This window comes from Drosophila busckii, chromosome 3R (genome assembly GCF_011750605.1).
Source record: "Drosophila busckii strain San Diego stock center, stock number 13000-0081.31 chromosome 3R, ASM1175060v1, whole genome shotgun sequence".
In the NCBI taxonomy this organism is placed as follows: Eukaryota; Metazoa; Arthropoda; class Insecta; order Diptera; family Drosophilidae; genus Drosophila; species Drosophila busckii.
Window position 1 is genome coordinate 16,521,247 of NC_046607.1, and position 19,904 is coordinate 16,541,150.

General features: G+C 41.9%; 3 protein-coding genes across 6 annotated transcripts; 1 reads left to right on the forward strand and 2 right to left on the reverse strand.

The window, feature by feature from the left end:
- Positions 1–2,203: 2,203 nt before the first annotated feature.
- Positions 2,204–19,689, reverse strand: LOC108602908. Of its 4 annotated transcripts, none has more exons than XM_033293968.1 (6): positions 19,602–19,689; positions 6,846–8,327; positions 6,611–6,791; positions 3,833–6,226; positions 3,458–3,751; positions 2,204–3,397 (listed from the first exon to the last, which is right to left on the reverse strand). In XM_033293968.1, exons 2-6 carry the CDS (start codon positions 8,305–8,307, stop codon positions 3,376–3,378), a joined length of 4,353 nt encoding a protein of 1,450 aa, XP_033149859.1. In that variant the 5' UTR covers positions 8,308–8,327; positions 19,602–19,689; the 3' UTR covers positions 2,204–3,375. The 4 variants fall into 4 exon arrangements, with proteins under 4 accessions (XP_033149859.1, XP_017846707.1, XP_017846708.1 ...); XM_017991218.1 differs by lacking the exon at positions 19,602–19,689 and adding an exon at positions 9,145–10,071 and having other exon boundaries at positions 3,833–6,190; XM_017991219.1 differs by lacking the exon at positions 19,602–19,689 and adding an exon at positions 9,145–10,071 and having other exon boundaries at positions 3,458–3,664.
- LOC108602911 (ubiquitin carboxyl-terminal hydrolase 46) lies at positions 15,449–19,689 on the reverse strand. The gene is made up of 2 exons (XM_033293969.1): positions 19,602–19,689; positions 15,449–17,079 (listed from the first exon to the last, which is right to left on the reverse strand). The coding sequence occupies exon 2, from the start codon at positions 16,872–16,874 to the stop codon at positions 15,591–15,593; it is 1,284 nt and encodes a 427-aa protein (XP_033149860.1). The 5' UTR covers positions 16,875–17,079; positions 19,602–19,689; the 3' UTR covers positions 15,449–15,590.
- Positions 18,877–19,554, forward strand: LOC108602913. The gene is made up of 3 exons (XM_017991224.1): positions 18,877–18,936; positions 19,007–19,083; positions 19,139–19,554. The coding sequence occupies exons 1-3, from the start codon at positions 18,919–18,921 to the stop codon at positions 19,407–19,409; spliced, it is 366 nt and encodes a 121-aa protein (XP_017846713.1). The 5' UTR covers positions 18,877–18,918; the 3' UTR covers positions 19,410–19,554.
- Positions 19,690–19,904: the final 215 nt, after the last annotated feature.

Genomic DNA, 19,904 nt, shown 5'->3' on the forward strand with positions numbered 1-19,904 from the left:
GGTATGGCACATTACCGCAAATTTCCTCAACGCTGCTGCTTTGTTTTTGTTTTTTTTTTTTGGCTTTTTCGTTTGTCGAGTGATGTCGTGTTGCCAAAAGCCACGGAAGACCTACTGCAACGCTATCCTGTCCCATGACTCATGTCTGGAGTCATAAACAGCGTGACGTTGTTACAATTTTTGTTTTGTTTTGTTTTGTTTTCGTTTTGTGGGCCAAATGCATGTAATTATTTGTGTGCAACTGCTCGAATGCAAATATGCTAGGCCTCATGCTGTTTGTGTGTGTGTGTGTGTGTGTGTTAGCCGTGTGTGCATAGTTAAGGGACTTTTGCTTTTTGCTTGACAGTTAAATTTATTTGGCCGAGTTTCAGTTTCTAGCGCTGCTGGCAGCAATCCATGACATTATAGTTACATTTCCGCAAATTAAATAAAAAACTTTTAATTACAAATGTCGTCGCATGTGCACAACAACCAAATTGGCTTACTAAATGCTTAACTAATACAAATCTTGCCACTAAATTTGCTACTCCACACAAGCGTCTTAAGCAAATGATAATTATCAAGCCTCCACACACACACACACACACACACGCTATGTGCGTAAAATATTCAAAAATACTTTTGCATAATTTCATTTTGCAATTATGAAAGCAGCGGGCGCTAAGAATAAACAAGAACGAATTCCATTGCAACATTTTCACGCCCCCCTGTATGCCACACGGCTGCCATGCTGCTTACATTATTGTATTTAATTAGGTAAATGTATGCAAACATACACACACACACTCACGCACACACACACATACGGTACAGCAAATGGCACAGCACATGTTGTTGTAATTACAATAACATTTAATAATTCCTAACTGCCAACTTGACGTTTGTATTTGTTTCTGTGCGCAGGAGAATCCTCCACAGCATTTTGTGTGTGTGTTGACGGTACAAAGACGTTTTCTATTATGTCTGCCATAACATTTGAATGTCGCCAACTTTGCCTAATTTAATTAGGCATATACTGAACAATATTCAATTTTAAACATATTCGCATAATATCGCGCAGCTTTTGTCAGCAAGCGATTTAATGTCTTTATACATATTTCCCTTCATCAACGTCAATGCCCTTGCTATATTATTCAGCTTTTGTCAGCTAGCGCTTGCAAGCATAATTGAACCAGCTGCACGAAAGTATGCTTTAAGTTTTATGTGTTGCTCTCATTTCCCCTTCGACAATGAAGCGAAAATTTCAAAGTTAATGGTTTTTAGATGACACCATTATCCTTGAATGCAAATCGATAGAGTTTGGTCCTGTGAGTCTCGCAAACCAAAAATTGTATAAATGTGCAAGGATTTGTGCAATCTATAGCCATTTAACCATCAAATCTGTGCTTCTTTAAGCTCTTACTCCTTAATTATCCTTTGGACTACAAAAGGACATGCATATTCTTACTCCTGGCTATCAACTCTATCCATCTGCATACCAGGATTTTTGAAATCGTGCAAAAAAATTTGGCCAAAAAAATTTGCAGGTTAGTCGCAAAAATTACCCCAAAAACACAAAATGCTCTTTTTCTCGGAAACTGCAAGGACGATTTTGATGTCCTTCGGTAGCCAAGTAGTGCTCATCAAGACCTATCAGAATATATCACTCAAAGGACGAAAGTCCTTGCAAGAGCTGAGAAAAACAGCATTTTGTGTATACAGAAAAATGCTTATAACTCCCGAATCCTTTGCAGGATCAGGACGAAATTAGTGCCAAACAATGTAGTTTTAAAAGAACTATAAGCTGGGTAAAGGACATCCTTATAGTCCTTGTAGTTTCCGAGATAAAGCGCATTTTGTGATTTTGAACACTTTTCTCGCGGCCCTGGGACTGAAAAATTAGAAGTCGATGGTTCCTAGATGACCCTAATATTTTTGAATGCAAATCGATACAGCTTGATACTGTGAATCTCGCAGGACATAAATTTTCAAAATGCGCCAGGATATGAATGAGTTATGGCTACTTTTCTTTACAGGATACGCTTCTGCTGTGCAGCTATTTGCAGCAGGATTTATATGTGCTTTGGCAATTAATTAGTGCACATTGTTTCGTTTCAGGATACATAACCCAAAAGGACGCATATCCTTGCAGGATAGTAAATTCTACATGTTATTTTTGATAATACTTTTTGTTTATTCATAATTTTATCTTTTTTTGTTTTTGTTTTTTTTTGTGTTTTATACATTTTCTGCTTAATGTTCGCCTTGTTTTAAATTAGTAATCATATTTTGCATATCCTTTATGTGATATATTCTCCCGCAAATACAATATGTTTTTATTCTGCTTTTGATACAATAAAATTAGCTATACAATTAAGAATACAAAAGTGATTAACTTAAGGCTTAGACAGCAGAGGATTACATTAGGTAATGAAAAGCGTGTGTGCATTTTCTTTTGCCGTATAAGATATAAATCATAGTAGGAGTATTAATAGTATTAAAGTATATAGTATAGATAGGTATTTTACAATTTGTAAATAACTTAAAGGAAGCCAAAAAGCAATGTAATAAAAAAAATCAACCAAGTTCTCAACATAAAAGCGAATAAAACATAAAAATGAAGCAGCGCTTTGAGTAAATTCTCGCTAACAAATTAAAGGCCAGCGCACAACTTTACATCATTATCAATAAGCATATTGCAAACAAAACAAATAAATTACATATATATGTATGCAGCTTAAGCCGTTATCAAATATCTTCTTTTGAGCTTTTTCCATATGGTTACATAATTAAGTTCTTGTCTATATAAGATATTATGGGTGTACTGATTTCATAAATATATATATATCATATATGTGTGTGTGTGTATTAAATGAATGCGCTGTTTAGTGGCTACACTAAATACTTTATACAATTCATAGATTTGTTGTGTCGTAAGTTTGCAGCTTGCCATATGTTTAGGCCAATTGGTAATAACAACGTTAAGCATATATGTCGGTTCTGACTGTTTGTCTGTGTTGTATATACATCAAAATATTTGTTTTCATCAATTTGAAACATACAGTTCTCGTGTATGTTCTGCTTTGTATAGTGGTACAAAAGAAATATTAGCTAACTGCTACTGCTGCGATTCAAAATCAATTCAAAAAATACTAGCAATTGCAACTTGTCACTGGTCCGTTGGCCTTGGCTGGAGAGACAGCTTCATTAAATGTAGAGAGAGGAAGGATATCACGACCAAAAAGCAGCAGCGCGTCTAAGCAGTTCCGCAGGCAAAAGCTTAAGCTAAGTTCACAACAATGTCGCATTGTTCCTCGCTCCTTTGCAGTGCAGCAGGCTCTACTTGTTGGCTGACTAATGCCAATTGGGTTAATAGCCTGCTCACACAGTATGTCCTTAACGCACGCGTGATGTTGGTCTGCAAGCCGAAAGGCATAGATTATTAATTGATGTAGCAATTCTATGCGTTTAGGCTTACCTGGAGGACGTGGGCGCCACAGCTTGACGCTTGGGAGTGCTTGCCGTGCTGGGTCGACTATTGGGCGTACGCGCACGTCCCGCTGCTGTCGATGAAGTAGGCGTTGTGGGCGTGGTTGCTATGCTATAGCGCTTGGGCTGCACCATGCGGCTGGGCGAGCGTGTGCCGCATTTGCCAGCGCTGCCCACATCCTGCGCGCTGCTGACTCTACAAAGTTGCGGGGAGCTTAGATTAGCATTTTTATTTACAGTCTTGGCTGGAGTAGCAGCACGTGTGGGTTCAGGCGTGGACTTTCTGCCAGCCGAAACAACATGCACATAAATTAAAAAAAAGTAAATAATAAATAAACGAAAAACAAAAGGGGGGGCGACTTACCTGCCCGCTGGATAGCTGACAGGCCTTGGAATGCGTGACTTTTGTGACGAGTGCGGCGAGTTGGCAGCTGCTGCGCTTGAGGTGGGCGTGGAGCCGCCGCTTTTGGTTGCCTGCTCATTGGCCAGCTCCTTGAGCATGCTCGAGTCCTTGCTCATGAGCTCCCATTGGATTTGCAAGCGCTTGAAGCGATTGCTCTCAATCTTGCGCTGCTCGTGCGCGTCGAGCGTCTCACGTCGCTGCAGCGACGGCATGGAAATGTTGGGCGAATTGGGTGGCGTGCTGAAGCGTTTGGCCAGCAGCTCGGCACCCACATCATTGAACGAGACCTTCTTCTGCTGACTGAGCACACGACTGACTTCCTTCTTCAGCGCCGCAGCATCGTATTGCACGCCCTCGGCGGAGCCAGTGCTGGACTCGAGTATGGCTGCAATTTCGGCGTAATACTTAAGCTCGGAGCGCGGCAGTGAGGCCAAGAAGTTCTCAGCACGCGCACGCGCATCCAAATCCTTGCGTGAAAGCCGCTGCTTGGCAGCCACTGGTGGCGACTGCTCCTCCGCCTCCTCGAAGACCTCGGCCAGCTCATCGGTGGAGCCCAGCGCATAGTTGTGCGGCGGCTCCTGCAGACTGCGTCGCTTCTCCAGCTTGGACAGCTGCTGATGTGACGCCTGCTTGGGCTCAATCATCGAATTGCGCTTGGCCTTGCGCAGAATGCCACGTGGCATGGGCTGCGGTGGCGTCGTCGTCGTCGTCAGCTGCTGTGGCGTCGTCTGCTGCTGCTGCTCATACTGATAGACATACATTTGCTTGAAGGGATCAGCTTCGACTTCGGAGTCGGTGAGCAGCGTGGAAGAGCCGCGATAGCCAGAGCTGGGCGGCTGACTGGAGCCCGAGCTGGAAGCTTCATCCTGCTGTTGCTGCTGCTGCTGCTGGAAATACTTGGCGCAATCACATACATGGCTGCGATTGCGACGCACTGGCGGCGACATGCAGAACAACGGACGCTGCGATTGCTCCGTGTCCAGCTGTGGACTAAGCTTGCGCAGCTCTGGAATATGCTGCAGACGCCGGCGATATTCCTGCGGCAGCAGTGTAGCCAGCGACTGCCAGTCTTCAATGTGTGCGGTGTCCAAATTGCGCAGCAGCTCATCCTCATTCAAGCTCTGCTGGCTGCGCGCTGCGACGCCGGCGCTCTCCATGGTCATCTTGTAGTTGAAAGGCGAGAAGATGACATCGTTGCTGCTGCTGGTTTGCACAAAGCCAAGATCGGGCAGCGCATAGTTGGGATAGATGACATAGATGGGCGCCTCACGCTGCTCGCCCAGATTATGCAGCTTGGCCAGAAACGAGGGCGGCACGCAGCGATAGCGCGAGCTCAAATTGCTGTGCGTGCTGAGCGAGCCGCAAGAGGTTTGTATGGAGCGTGTTATCATCTCGGAGCTGGAGGCGCATGACAGCGGTTTGCATATTTGTGTCAACTGCTCCGAGTTGCTTGCCTCCGAGGATTGCTGGCTGCAGTGCGTTGCCGCTGGCTGCGTTAGCTGTGGATTGCGCAGCGGCATGCTGCGACGTCGCTGCGCTGCCGGCGAACTGCCGCAGGCTAAGCTGCGTCGCTTGGGCGTCACTTGCTCCTGCTGCAGCAGCTCCTCCTCGTCGTGGCGACTCACAGCCGAGCCCTTGCCCGAGTCGTGCATGCTCTTCTTGCGTAGACGCTTCTCCAGCGAGCTGCTGCTGCAGCTAGAGCCCACGCCAGCGCCATCGCTGGAGGGCCAACAACCTGAGCTCACATCCATGCAGGTTAAACCGCTGGCTGCTTGCGCTTCATCTGGCGCACAGCTGCTGTTGCTGTTGCTGCTCTTTTGCTTCATAAACATCTTGACTAGATTAAAGGCGGCCGGATTGGAATTGCCCGAAGAGGCAGAGCCTGAGTTTTGACTTTGCGCGCAGCTGCAGCGATGTTGCTGCTGTTGCTGCTGCTGCTGCTGCTGCTTATGGCGACTCTGATGATGACTCTTGTGCGTTTGCTGCTGCTCTGCTTGCGGTTGCTGCAAACGCTCGCTAATGGAAGCGCTTATCGATATGGGCATCTGGCACATTGGCAGCAAATTACGTATACGCGATGTGCAAGTCTCCATGTTTGATGTGCTTAACGCTTGTGACACATTCAGCGGCTCCTCACGCTGCTGTTGCTGCTCGTGCTGCTGCTGCTGCTGTTGCTGCTCCGCTGTTAGTTCGCTTTGCAGATTGGGTAAGCTGCTGCTCTTGCGCACACTGCACTGCGGCAAATGACGCGTTATGGTTATCAGTTCCATGGCAGGCGCTGCTGCTGCTCCAGCATTGTTGTTGTTGCCCGAGGGATATCTGCGGTGTGCGGGCGATAAAAGAAGAAACGAGCGTCTATACCAAAGAGCAGACAGCATCGAATTTGGTTTAAAACACATGTGAGGGCGTTGGGATTTCATTTGGTTGCGTTGTCAAACTGTTTGGCTACCTGAGGCAGTGGGAAAATAAGTTGAGGGTTAAGCCCACGCCCAGGCTAAGCCAACATATGTTTATAAATATAAAACCCACTTTATATATATAAATAATAACTGTGGCTGTTTTAGTTTAGCAGCCTAGTCACGTCATATGAATTGAAAGCGCTTGCAAATTTATAAATGAGACTTAATTGAACTCAATTGAAATGACCCCAAGCAGCCAGTGCAGCCAAACAGTTGACAACAAAACCAAGGGTTTATGTATGTGTGTGTGTGTGTGTGTGTGTGTGTGTGTGTAACATACCGCTGCAGCTGTGTGCGTTGCTTTGTAGTCTTCGGTGAGCGACAATTGGCTGTGGGCTGAAAGGACTGCGCTGAACGTGACATGGACACCTCCAGCGCTTTGTTACGCTTAACAATTTCATCCAGATTACTATGCAGATTAATGCAGTTTTGTTTATTACGCAATGCGCAATCTGCGGGCTCTACAAAAATAATAAATTAGTAGGCATTTAATTAAATTTAATTGTTAAACTTGCCATAGAAACTGTCATCGGAGTAGAGCACGCTGCCCTCAAACGCAATCGTATAGTTATCCTTATTGCAAGTGAGTATTATGTCGCCCTCCTCCGGATATGCATCCATGTCGAGCGAATCTACGGAAATGTGCGACTCCTTGACAGGCGAAAACAGCAGCTCGGACTTGCAGAACGAGTTGTCAATGAGCTCGTTTGTTGATGTTGTTGATGTTTGCGACATGTTGTGCATGTTGTAAAGCTGTTGCTGCTGTTGCTGCTGTTGTTGTTGCAGCAGCAGTGATTGCTGCAGGCTGCTGTTGAGTGCGCCCAGCGTTTTGCAATACGCTGGCAGCTGCGATAGCAACGAGTGTATGTCCTCAGCTCGAAAGCTTTCCATATCCACTTCAGCTAGATTGGCATCCAGATTCTTGGCCAGATCATCGTTGTAGATCAAATCGCCATAGTTATTAAAGCTGTTGGATAAACAGCTAAGCACGCTGCGCTGCATGCCGCCGCAGCCATCTCGATAGCCGTAGTCCAGGAACCACTGATAATCGGAATTGTCGTGAGTAAAATCTTGCGATGAGGCTAGCGAACAGTTGAGACCAACACCAGAGCCACTAACATTGGCGCAAGCACCACCAACACCACCACCAACACTAACTGCACCACCACCACCACCACAAAGCATGCCACCTACCCCAAGTTGTTGCTGCTGTTCGCTGCTGCTGCGATTGCCCGCTGGCGTTGTTGCATTGCTGTTGTAATCGGATTCCGGCGTAGCCACCGCTGCTACCGTTGTTGCTGCCATTGCTTGCACACGCTGCTTGTTATTGTTGTTGTTGTTATTGTTAAACCAAACGTCGTGATTGTTGTTGTCAGTTTGGCTGCTGCTGTTGTCGACGTCGTCGTCGTCGCAGAGAAACAAGCTGCTGTCGCAATTGCTGCTCAGCTGCTCGTTCAGGATTATGCTACGCAATGTGCTGTTGTAGCGCTCTAAATTGCTCAGCACAATGGCAACATTCTGCTTGAGACTCTCCTCGCTCAGCTCAGCTCGCTCGGCAGCGGCAGCGGCATTGGCATCCACTGAGCTGAGCAACTGTAGCTGCTGTTGCTGGCAAAGCTGCAGATGTTGCTGCTGCAGCAAGCGATCGTTCAGCTGTTGTTGCTGCTGCTGATGGCGCTTATTACCAGCAAGCGGTGCATGCGGCACGCTGCTCGGACTATTCTGCGGTTGCCTGTAGGCGGCGGATTCGTATTCAAATTGGGCAGCCGTGTTGCCGTTGTGTTGCTGCGGAGCCAAGCGATTAAGCAAATGTTGTTGTTGTGTTGGAGTTGTGGGGTTAGCTGATGGATTAAACGCAGTATGCTGTGTATGATGATAATGAGTTGCGGGTGAATTTTGAAGCAATTTGATATGATTGTTGCTGCTGCTATTGCTACTGATGTTGTTCCTATTGTTAATTGTTGAGAATTCGGTCATGCCACGTCGAAGTTTTAAGCCTGTAAAACAAACAAAATGGAGATTAGATTAGTTATAATGCCAACAACTTCACTTCATTAATTTAATTATAAACTTTATGCTCGTCTCGCAGCAATGTCAAGCATAAATCTGTGATTATTTTCAACGTCTCGTGACATTTTTTCAATTAACTTTTATAGTCGCGCCGCAGCCCCGACAAATTTAAAAGCATTTTTATGGCTGCCAACCTGGCACGGCATAAAAACTTCAACATGCGCCTATTTTGGTTGCATGCAACGCCATACAAAGCGAGGTCAAATGTATTCTTGAGCAAAAAGGTTAAAGGCCAAACTGCAGCAAACATATCGCTGCCAATCGATTTTCTTATGTTAATTTACAAACTTCACTTGCCCGCCCAAAACTTTTAAATAAGCGCTGACATGTGCGCTTGGTATGTTGCCCAAAAATTGAGGCCAAACGCAAGAGATTAAATGCCGACAAACAGAAATACACTCTGCGGCATGTGGCAAGTAAATTACTGACAAGTGCATGTTCAGTTGCAAGTTCCATTTGCAGCTGTCAGCGACAGCAGCAGCAAACATAAATCACAAACAATTGCTGCATATAAATATATAAAATTATAATTTAAACTTAAGTATAATATAACTAAATGCTTTATGGCTTAAGCTCAAGGTTTAAGCTTTCTATAATAAATATTATGCTTTAATTTTGCGCGCATGTGACGCTTTAGTTACCAAAGAAATTATTAATATTAGCCAAGCTTTTTGTTAACTCAAATATTTAGAGAGTTTGCTGTGTAAGTAACAAATAAATAAAGTTTACTTAAAGTTTGCACACCTTGAGCTACGTTTGCTTGTTGTTGATGTTTGTGGCTTTGATTGTTGTTCAAATAATCGTTCTCATTGTTGTTGGCAGCATTTTGGCAATATTGCTGCTGTTGCTGTTGCTGCTGCAATCGCTGCTGTATTAAATACTGTTGATTGCAGGTTAGACCGCCGCTGGTTGTTGTTGCTGCTGCTGCTGGTGCGGGCACGCCTTGAACGCGCAGCAGTTGCTGCTGTAGACGACGCTGCAGCAATTGTTGTTGCAGCAGCTGCAGCTGTTGCTGCTGCAGGCGTTCATAGTAACGTATTTGCTGCAGTTGCTGCGCAGTTACGCCGTATTGTTGCTGCTGTTGCTGCTGTGGTGCATAGAAATTCTCTTTGGAGCTGCAGCTGCTGTCACAGCCGCTGCTAGTGCTGCTGCTGTTGCTGCTATAAGCAACATGTTGCCAACAAGGCATGTTGCCATTGGCATCTGTGTTGCTGTTATTGTTGTAGTGCGTGCACTCGGTATTGCTGTTGCAGATCGAGCAGCGTTGCCGCCATTGCAGCTTGGAAATGTCAACGAATCTCATGATAACTGCGAGTAGAATCAACAACATCGAGCTGTTGCCGCTAACTCAGCAATATTTGTTGCGCCTATTGCTGCTGCTCACTTCTTAGCTGCTGCTGCTTGTTGTTGTTGTTGCTATTTAGACCAACGCGCAGTCGAATTTTCACTTGTTGCCGCTGCCGTTGCCAAGTTCTTGACACACGTTTGTAAGTTTTAATGCTATTTTTAGTTAAGGGTTCAACTCCATTGATTGGTTACATATTGTTGTTGTTGTTGTTGCTGTTGTTGTTGTTGGTATTTTTGTGGCCATAGCCTACACTGCACTTTTCATTTTTGATTTTGGTTTGGCTATTTTTAATTTTTGTTTTGCTTTATGCGCAAGTTTTCTTGAACTTATTTCTTTTTTTTGTATTTTGAATTTTATGCGTTTTTGTGTGTACAGTCACAAAGTTTTATAAATACACACACATGCTGCGTGTGCGTGTGTGTGTGTGTGTCTTTTGGTATTTTGTGTTCTTGAATATAAAAGTAATTTATGAGTTTTGCTGCAGTCGTTACAACTTTAGATAGAAAGAACGAGAGCGCCTGAAGTTTTTGCTTTTAATCTCTTATTTTCGCGCTTCAATAAAAATGCCTAAATTTAACTCTTGCTGCTTGAATAGAAACATGTGCTGGATCAACAAACTCTAGAGCAATGATATATAGTATAAGCTATGAGAAGAAAGAGCGAGGCGAGATCAAGTGAGAGCGCTTGGCAGGTGAGCAGATTGCTGCTATTCTTAACAAGCAGGTGTATGACATAATGTGACGAAGGTGTCAAATATGCAGCACAAATTCTAATGCTAGCTAATTTAAATTCTACGAGGCATTACTAATTTATAGTACAAATATCTATTTAAAGCGCTGGGTAGCTAAGCGATAAGATAAGTTGCCATATCTGTGTTAGTAAAAATGCAAGTTTGCATTTCTTTTATATTGCTTTGTTTTCCTTTCAAGCCAAGAGTCTAATGTCTGCACTAAAGACACGCCCAACTTGAGTGTAATTGACAAACAAAGCAAAGCATAAGAAAAATTCCAAGCACTTGGATACACTCACACATAAGAAAACGCAACTTAAATGCGCAATATGCCCAAACCACAAAATTGCTAAAAGAGAAAGTTGAGCACAGCAAACAAAGCAGCAGCAGCAGCTCGCACAATATTTGGGGAAACTTGCAGGCAGGACCTCTGTCTGGCTAATGCTTGCTATATACATATATACACATAATGTATGTGTGTGTTGGCAAAATGGCCGCCATGGCTAGAGCTCTGACGCTGGCAACGAGCCAAACGAGCTAAAACGTTATATGTGGCATAAGCGGCGGGCGGCGGTTGCAACAACAACAAAAACACACTTGAAGCATCTTGCACACTCAATCGATAAATTGAATGCCAGGCACAAGAGCACTGAAGTTGCTGTTGGAAATCATAAATAGCCATAGCAGCGTAGAGAAAAATGCAAACGCAAAATATTTCAACAGCTTTATGTGTAAAAGATATTTATGACTTCCAATCAAGGCAACTAACTAAATACTATGCAAAATTTCTGTGTAAACTGCAGTTGCATCTGGCTGCACTTTTAGCTGACGTCAGTTCCACGTTACTGTACGCAATGCCAAAAGGAACTTTTATACATTTTCAGTTTTAGTTCAACGTACTTGTTGGCCTACATCGCTGTTGCCAGTCGAAGAAAAAAAGAAAGAAATTTGTGCATAGAACTCTCGAGCTGCTTGGCATTAAAATATATAGTATGCATATATATATCAAGCAGCGAGCACAATTAAAGGCCAGGCAGCAGCTCTACGCTCTGCTCTATGCGCTGTTTGTGTGTTTGCTATGCTGATTTTTAATTACGACATCCCATGTATATATAGTTCACATACAATGCGGAAGCTCTGGCTCTATAGATTCTGTTTAGCTCGTATTTTCTATCTCAGTTTGACTGCAGCAAACTTTTATACAATTTACCAATTAAGCTGTAATATTAGATAATCCACTTTGTTATTGTTGCGCGTCTTTGTTTGCACTGCACAGAATGTTAGGCACTCATATTATATACACTCATATTATATATGTATGTCTGGCGTTATGATTCACTTTTGAGGGCCACACTTAATATTTTGCACTATATGTAAGTCTCGCCTACGCACAATTAAATAAATTAAATGTTTGCGCTATGATTTTGTTTGCTTAGTTTAGCCGCAGCTGCATGCACAGATAACGATGAAAGCGTATGAAAGAGCGTAGACGTTTTATAAAAATAATAAAATATAAAAATGAGAGCGCGCACACATTTTTCTTTTTTCACAGCGTACAAAACGCGACGCACATTTTGACGTTAGCACAAGCACAAGGAGACTGAATTGAAAAATAAGCGAGCGCGAGTGAGCGAACGAAACGCGCACTGTTAATGCGGCTACCGACAACCACAAGCAACAGCAACAACAACAGCAGCAGCAGCAGCAACATCGACAACGAGCAACGTTTGTGGCAAATGGGCAACGAGACGACTACAAGGCGACGAAGCGATTACGAGTGGCGACCGCTCCCGGCTTTGGGGGTGCGTGCAAGTGTATGCAACTGTCGCTGTATGTGTGTGTGTGTGCAAGAGAGTGTATGTGTGTGTGCAGCAGCAACAGCAGCTTTTATGATTATACAATGTCTAACCCTTAACAGCAACACACAAAGCTGCAAGCTGTAACAGATTGCAACTGAAACTTTGCTAGCAGCAACGGAAATGTTAAAAGTTTATACCAGAGAGCGCACATTATTTATTAACTATTTAAATTACCATAACTAAAACTTCATGGCAGCTTAATATTTAGCCACATCGATCATTAAGCGCATAAATCTTTTAAGAGCTGCACTTTCTAAACGCTCACAGCACTCAAGTGGAAATTTAAGAACCTCCTACGCCAAACGGATGTAAACACTCTCGCAGACAAGTGAAGCGCACCCCCAAGTGTGAGCGAAGGGCTCGTCTTCCGGCTTAGATCTCGCTATACAATGCGCATGTGCGCGTGCTGCGACTCAATAAACATCTGTGTGTAGTTTATGGGGGGGCAGTCAATGCTCATTAATGTTGTAAAGCAGACAAGTACTTTTCTCAATAAAACTATTACAAATGCGCATAAATTTCGAAGTGGAATGCAATCAGCGCACATTTGAAATGAAGCAATAAATAAACACGCCGCACTATCAGTTTATCAGTCAGCTGTATAAAACATATAAAAACAATACACACACATGTGTAGCTGAAATAATTAATTGAAATACCAGACAAGCTACTCAAGCGTCGTCATACGAGAGTGTGTGTAGATAAAAAATAAATATTTGTTATGAGCGATAAGCAAAGTGTAAAGAGAGCGAGAGCGTAAGAGAGTGAAAGTGGCTAGCAGTTTAAGTGTAGCATACTTTTGTGCTGCTGCTTAAAAAGCGTTGCGTTTTTTTCAAACAAGCGCAGCGCAGCTCAGCTCAGCCCACATATAATTTCTTTTTACAGAGTTTTCCCTGCATGCGCCATTGTTATTGCTACGTATTTAGTTTTCCCCAATTGTGGGCACAGCCGTTGCGTGACTCATTGCGTGCACTTCATAGTCATCTATGACAAATTCAGTTGGCGGCGCCCCCCCAACAACAATTGCTGCTGCTGCTGCTGGCGACCACACTTGGCTTGAGCGGCCTCCTACTTTGCCAACTGTTTTTAATTGTCTTGCACAAAAATAAATTGCGAATGTAAACAAAGCATGAAAAACAAAAAATAGAAATTATTCAACGCTTGGCGCCACACGTTGTTGTTTGCGTTGGCTGCTGGCTGTGTAATCAATTTAGAGAGAGAGCGTAAGCGCTGCGTCCTTTCAACAAAGTTTTAAATTACATATCGTTTCAGTCCAATCGATAATGTCTGCTGCCATTAAACATTTTTCTTATTGCGTCATGCGTTCTTGTGAACAAAACATATTTAATGACATTTTAATTTTAAAACAGCTCATAATGTTGTCAGCAGCATTGAGAGATTAACGATGCAAGCAGCTGGCCACAGCAAGGGTTGCAACTACATGTGGCAAGCAGGCAAACAAACAAAGTAATTAAAACAGCTAGTTGGAAAATTTGTAGTCAAGCTTATAACTTGAATTTAAAAAAATCAATCAATTTCCTTGTTTGGGCAGCTTTGGCTACGCACTCGTAGTAAAGACAAACAGACGGACAGCTGCAGCATATTGACAATTTTTTTTATGGTATTTTTTCCACAACATAAGTTGCTTGACATGTTTTTTAGGCAGCTCTTGACACGAGCCAGCAGCCACAACAACAAAGTTTTCACTCGATGTGTGAAACCAGCGTCTGCTTCATTGTGAAACTAACAAAATAATTTCAAATAGTCTTGCAGAAATTGCACAAGGTACGTTTTTTCTCATGTCATCAAAGTGAAAGTGATTTGCAAATTACCGCAATAGTCTGCATACAACTCTTGAGCCTTGGAAGCTGCTCAATCAAGTGCATTGCTGATAAGACCAAAAAAGGCAGCAGCAAAAAACTAGTAACGATTCATTCATTCATCAGCGCCAAGCAAATGACTAAGAGCATAAATTAAACAACCCACACGAGCGATTAGATGATTTGCTATGGTGGCTTGCCTAGTGATAACCACAATATTAACATTGGAATGCAGTTTAGATAACTGTGACGTATGAGATAAACACTAATCAAAACAACAGTAAATAAACATTGAAATGAATTAATAGAGCTTATGTAAAGCTACAATTTACGTAGGGAGCGATGTTGGCTTGCTTAGAGATCAGTTTTGATTCATAGCAGTATTAACATTTGAATAAATTAATAGAGCTGCATTTAGTTATCATTTACGTAGGTTCGATCAGTTAAATTGCAATTGTGGCTTAGTGATAAATTCTAATCATAGCAGAATATAAACATTAAATAGGTTTATGCTTAGATACAATTTACGTAGCATCGATTATAACTTGCTTTAATGAATTAATAAAATACTATTTACGTAGGTTCGACCATTTGATTTGCAATGACTTGCAGTATAAATTAAATTAAGCAAAGGAGTGCTAGCAACTAAGGCCAACGACTCGGCTTTAATATAACTTTTAATCGCAGCACTAGAATAACTTAGTTGAAGCTATATATAGATATAATTTACATAGGAGCGATCAGTTGACTTGATATGGTTGCTGGCTTGTTGCTAATTCACTAATCTAGCAATAAATCAATAGCGACTATGTTTAGCTACAATTTACATGCATCCGTTAGGATTGTTTCATAAGCATCTCCTCACGTGAGCGACTTGTGACACAGTTATGACTAACTGTCCGTTTATTTCTCAGCTGGATAACGATTTCAACACCGGACGGACGGAGGGCGTGACCCGTCTAACGAACAGCACGAGACAGCAGCTGAAGTGGCGGCGAGGAATTCCATTCGCATGCATGGAAACCTGTCAAGCAGGCAACAATTAGCGGCTTAGATTACAGGCCCCAACTGCCACCAACAATTGCTGCGCTATGGGAAATTTCAAAGCGAGCGTTGCATTTGCATGGGGGTCAACGGCAGGCCCCCCACAAAGAGTTAATTCAAGCATATCTATTATACACTGACCTAAGCCAATGTATGCAAAACAATTAAATGAAAACAAATCATTTATTTTAATAAATTTTTTTATTTGCATATTTGATAGATAGTTAATGTTCGTAAAATTCTGTAGCTTAAAATAGGTTTCTGCTCATTAGAATAATGTAATTCTGCTTAAAATAAAAAGTTAGGAAAATTTTTAAGCCGTTTAACTAAAACGCAACACGTTCAACTTAATTGAAAAAAAATTAAACTGCAATTTGCATTGCATCTTTTTAAGCGGCACAGTCACGAGATTGATAAAAAAGTATATAGCCCGTTTCGGAGGACTTGTGTATATCCGAAGTGAGTCCATAGAAATCCTCAATGGTGGAGGCTTCGATTTTATCGACCATATCATCATCGAACAGCAGCCAAAGGCCATGACTTTTGACAATGCTTATGTAGTGGCCACGATTGGGACCCGAGCCGCAGTGTATGACAACAGCTGTTAGATCATAGAGTCTGTCCGGATTAACTGCATCATCTGAGGTGTTGAACAGACGCAGCTCAAGCGGAAACACCACACGATGCGAGACTTTAATATGCCGATTGAACTGCTCCATATACTTGAAGCGCTTCAGATGCAGCGCCAAGATCATGGGCAGCTTTTTAACGCGCATGCGCTTCTGCGCCTCCTGATAGCTGCAGCAGTTGTCGCACTTGAATTTGTTGTCCGAGCAAAGCGTCTCAGTGTTGCTAAAGCAGCGCAGACAATGCGTAATCGATGTATTCTGATCCACGTCCACTTGTAGATCGAAAAAGTTCTCATCCTTGCTGCTGACCGTTTCGCAGTTCAAGCAACGCGTCTCTGAAGTGAGTATGCCCTGGAAAATTTCATGCACCCAAGTGGGTTCGGTGTTGGCGCCATTGGCTGCTTGTGTAATGGGCGTGGTGGTGGCAGTGACGCCGCCATTGCCTTCAATGACGCTTGTCGCAGCGCCACTTAGCGAGCCTGTGCTAATGCTTGAGTTGCCATTGGTAGCAGTTGAATTTGAAATGGATGTAGATGTTGAATTCGATGAATTTGATTTAGTTGCAGCATTATTATTGCTGGCAGTTGTTGCTGCTGCTGCTGCTGCTGTTGTCGTTGTGCTTGTTGCTGCTGTTAGCGCTTTGCTGTTGCTATTGCGCTCCGCCAATATAATCTCATTGATATGATTAATCAGAAAGTTGAGAAACTCATGCGCATCCTGCTGCATATAATTGTCGAATTCTTCCTTTTCCTTGCGCAGTCGTGTTATAAATTTCTTGGGCGCTATGCTGCCAACTTTTTTCTTTTGCGTTGCAATGCTATAGAACAAATCGGCCAGACAGCTGAGCAGCGTCTCCTTCGAACGCTTATTCTTCGCCTTATACTCGAGCACTTTCTCCCGAAAGGGTTTGCAGAAGTAAAGCGCCTGCAGCACCGAGTTGCTGTAGCAGGTGTTGCCAAAGTTGACCAGGCCGAAGTAATGCTCGTTGGGCGGAAACAGATCCGAGCCGATCTCGCGCTCCAGCTGAGACACATTGGCGCCCATGTTGGCAACGGGGGCGGCCGCGGCACAGCGGTACAGAAAACCCCACACCGTGTTTGCTTTGATTGATTGAAAACACGAAATTCACTTCGTTTATAGCTTAAAGTTCACAACTTATATTTTGGGCTGTGTGGCTTTATGTTTTTTAGTTTTTAAAGCATTGGAGCTCTGTTTAAAGTCTGCGCAAAACACTTTTTTCTATTTGTGTCTGAAAATAAATAATTTTGAAGAGGGGAATATACACGTAAGTTTTTTTCGCATAACACAAACGACAGAAAAACAAAAATTAAAAATTATTTTTAAATGTTTACTATGCTTTTCAGTTTTCAATTTGAGAGTTCTTTTGAAACTAGAAACTAAGCAGTAAGCTATTAAAAACAAAATGTTTATAAATAATAAAAAGTATAAATTATATTCTTGTAAAAAGTACAAATCCCCTCTTCAAAAAATTTATATTCAAACAAAGTGTTGACTTAATTACTAATTAATGCAAATTTGTAAATTATAAATTGAAGTTGCTTTGTAAGTTATAGTAATAATTTTAGTTGCCAAGTTAAATTATAAATACCAATGTGCAAATTTTTTATGTAAAAGTAGTAATTAAGTGAATCACAAGTAATCGATTTTCATATATTAAAATGGATCGCACACGTCAGAGCACGTTCGATTATCACTATAGTCACTGGTCTAAAAATAAAGCCAGTTTCCAATAAGATAGCAAAATTAATAGCTTGATTCGGTGACTTTTTAGAAAAGCCACTAGTAGAAGTGCGCTGGGTATTTTCCGATAGCAACTGCACACCATCCAATCCAGACGTGTGCCAATCTAGCTAAACGAACTACGTGGCGTGTGCCATGACCCATAAGGCACGACTCGACGCTGCTGGCTGCGGCGTTGAGTGTGAGAGTATAAAAAGCAAAGCGCTGGGTTCAACGATTTCACAGTTCAAACTTGTAACCAAGAGTAGAAACATATACAGTTCTACTAGCGGATATATTCAAACACTAAAGAAACAACAAGTTGCCAACAAGCTCCAAGAGCAAATCGTAGAGAATTACAACTGCAACTACCTAAAGCGCAGTCAAGGATCGCAACAAGGCTCTACTACTCCAAACAACAAACAAGCGCTCGCTTCTTTTCACACACTTGTTGACCTAAACATCAAGTTGGATCATCTTCTTCTCCAGTCTACTATCAACAGTCACGCTGTATTCTTCAACAGTTCTGATAATCTCCATGCAGGCAAACGATATCCAACGGAGCCAGTAAATCGCTTGTCGGGCAAGTTGCTCAAGGTTCTAACTTAAGCATTCTCGCAAAAGCTACAAGCGATTGAATAATTGGTCTCATTAACTTTAACTAAATATTAAGCTATTATTATTACCAACCAAAGTTTTTACATTTGAAACTTTTGCAAGTTTATGTTTGTAAACAAGCTAAACTCAATGTGTATTTATATCAATTCTAAAAGTCAAATAAACAATTAAGTCAAAACTGAAACAATTCATTTTTATATTCCTAATAAGCTTTCCTTTGGGAATTGCAGCTGAGTTCAGTTCTTTAAATAACCCAGCAGCTCAGCTAATCCCAGGAGCAATAAAATATTTAATTGTTATAAATATCAGTTTTCGATTTTCCCAAAATTTGATCGACTGCTAAGAGTTTTCCAAACGTTTGCGTGTGATTTTCCCCTTGCAATAAAAAAGGTAACAACAGCAACTGTTGCCGACTTGTCTATCTGTATATAGCTAGCATATGTGCTTGGTAATCAGATATTGCAATTACTGTCCAATCAATACAATTATGAAATTCAGTATATTATCACAACCAATAGAAATAGCAAAAAACCCGTTTCAAACATCTTGAGCGCACATCTTGGATAGCAAAATTTAATAAATAGAATAGAATAGCTCATTCATTGCAAATCTCTCAGTTGCATTCTCAGTGGACCGGTTAGACTTGTTTTAGAGTTATAGAGAATACTATATTTATTTATCGGCTGCATATAGAATTTTCATTCAGTGTAACTTAGCAGCTTCAACTAGAATGGTCAGCGCGTTTACCGTAAGTATTACACAATCTAAACATAACTTGGTGAAATCAAAATACTAAAGAAGTGCTATAAAATTTTTAGTGCCTTTATTTGCTGTCAATCATTTGCGCTTGTGTCAAGCTCAATGAAGCTGAAACGAAGGTTTTCTATGAATTTCAGTGAGTATACAGCTATAAAGTTTACAACAATAAATTTATTGTTTATGTTGTTTAGCATACGCGAAGCGCACAGCGAACGCAATGAAACAATTGCGCTCAGGACTAATCGCACCGATGATGAACCTGAGCTCATTATCACAGGCAGTCGCTCCTCGGCGCGCATATTGCCTGGCCGAGATGAGAACTCCACCAACAATGTGTATAAAGAGCATGTTGTCTATACGGGCGATAATAATGGCTATCATGCCAAATATAATATTAGCATAGAGCCATTGGATATAGGCACACGTTTGAATGGCAAGACTTTAATGAGTTCTGTGGGTTGAGGCCGCACATTAACATTAACATGTCGTATACTTTATATAGCAGTTAGTTTGAATCATTGCTGCAAAAACTGCAAGTCATAGCAAATAGCAAAACATAACATAATAATACTAACAATTTGGCAAAAGTTGCAGATTATTGCATAAGCTTGTACTATATATTAATAATAAATCTTTGTATATTTTAAAGCTTACCTTTTGTTATGTTTTCCTTTTGATAGTTACAGAGCAGTTGAGTTTGCTCTTCAATGTAATGTCTTCAATTTCGAAATCAACACTTTTCCCAAGGCACTTTGCTCAATTGCTCGAAAAGTGAAGTCGAAATTGTAAAGAAATGTTTCCTGTAATAGAGAGCAGAACAATGCGGGGAAAAATTAATAAACAAACAACGTTAAATGAGGAAAAAACAAATTCTAATTACGTTACATGTGTATGTGAGTTTAGCTATTTAACAAATTGAGAGATTCAAATTAGTTGATTAGTGAGAGCAACTCAAGA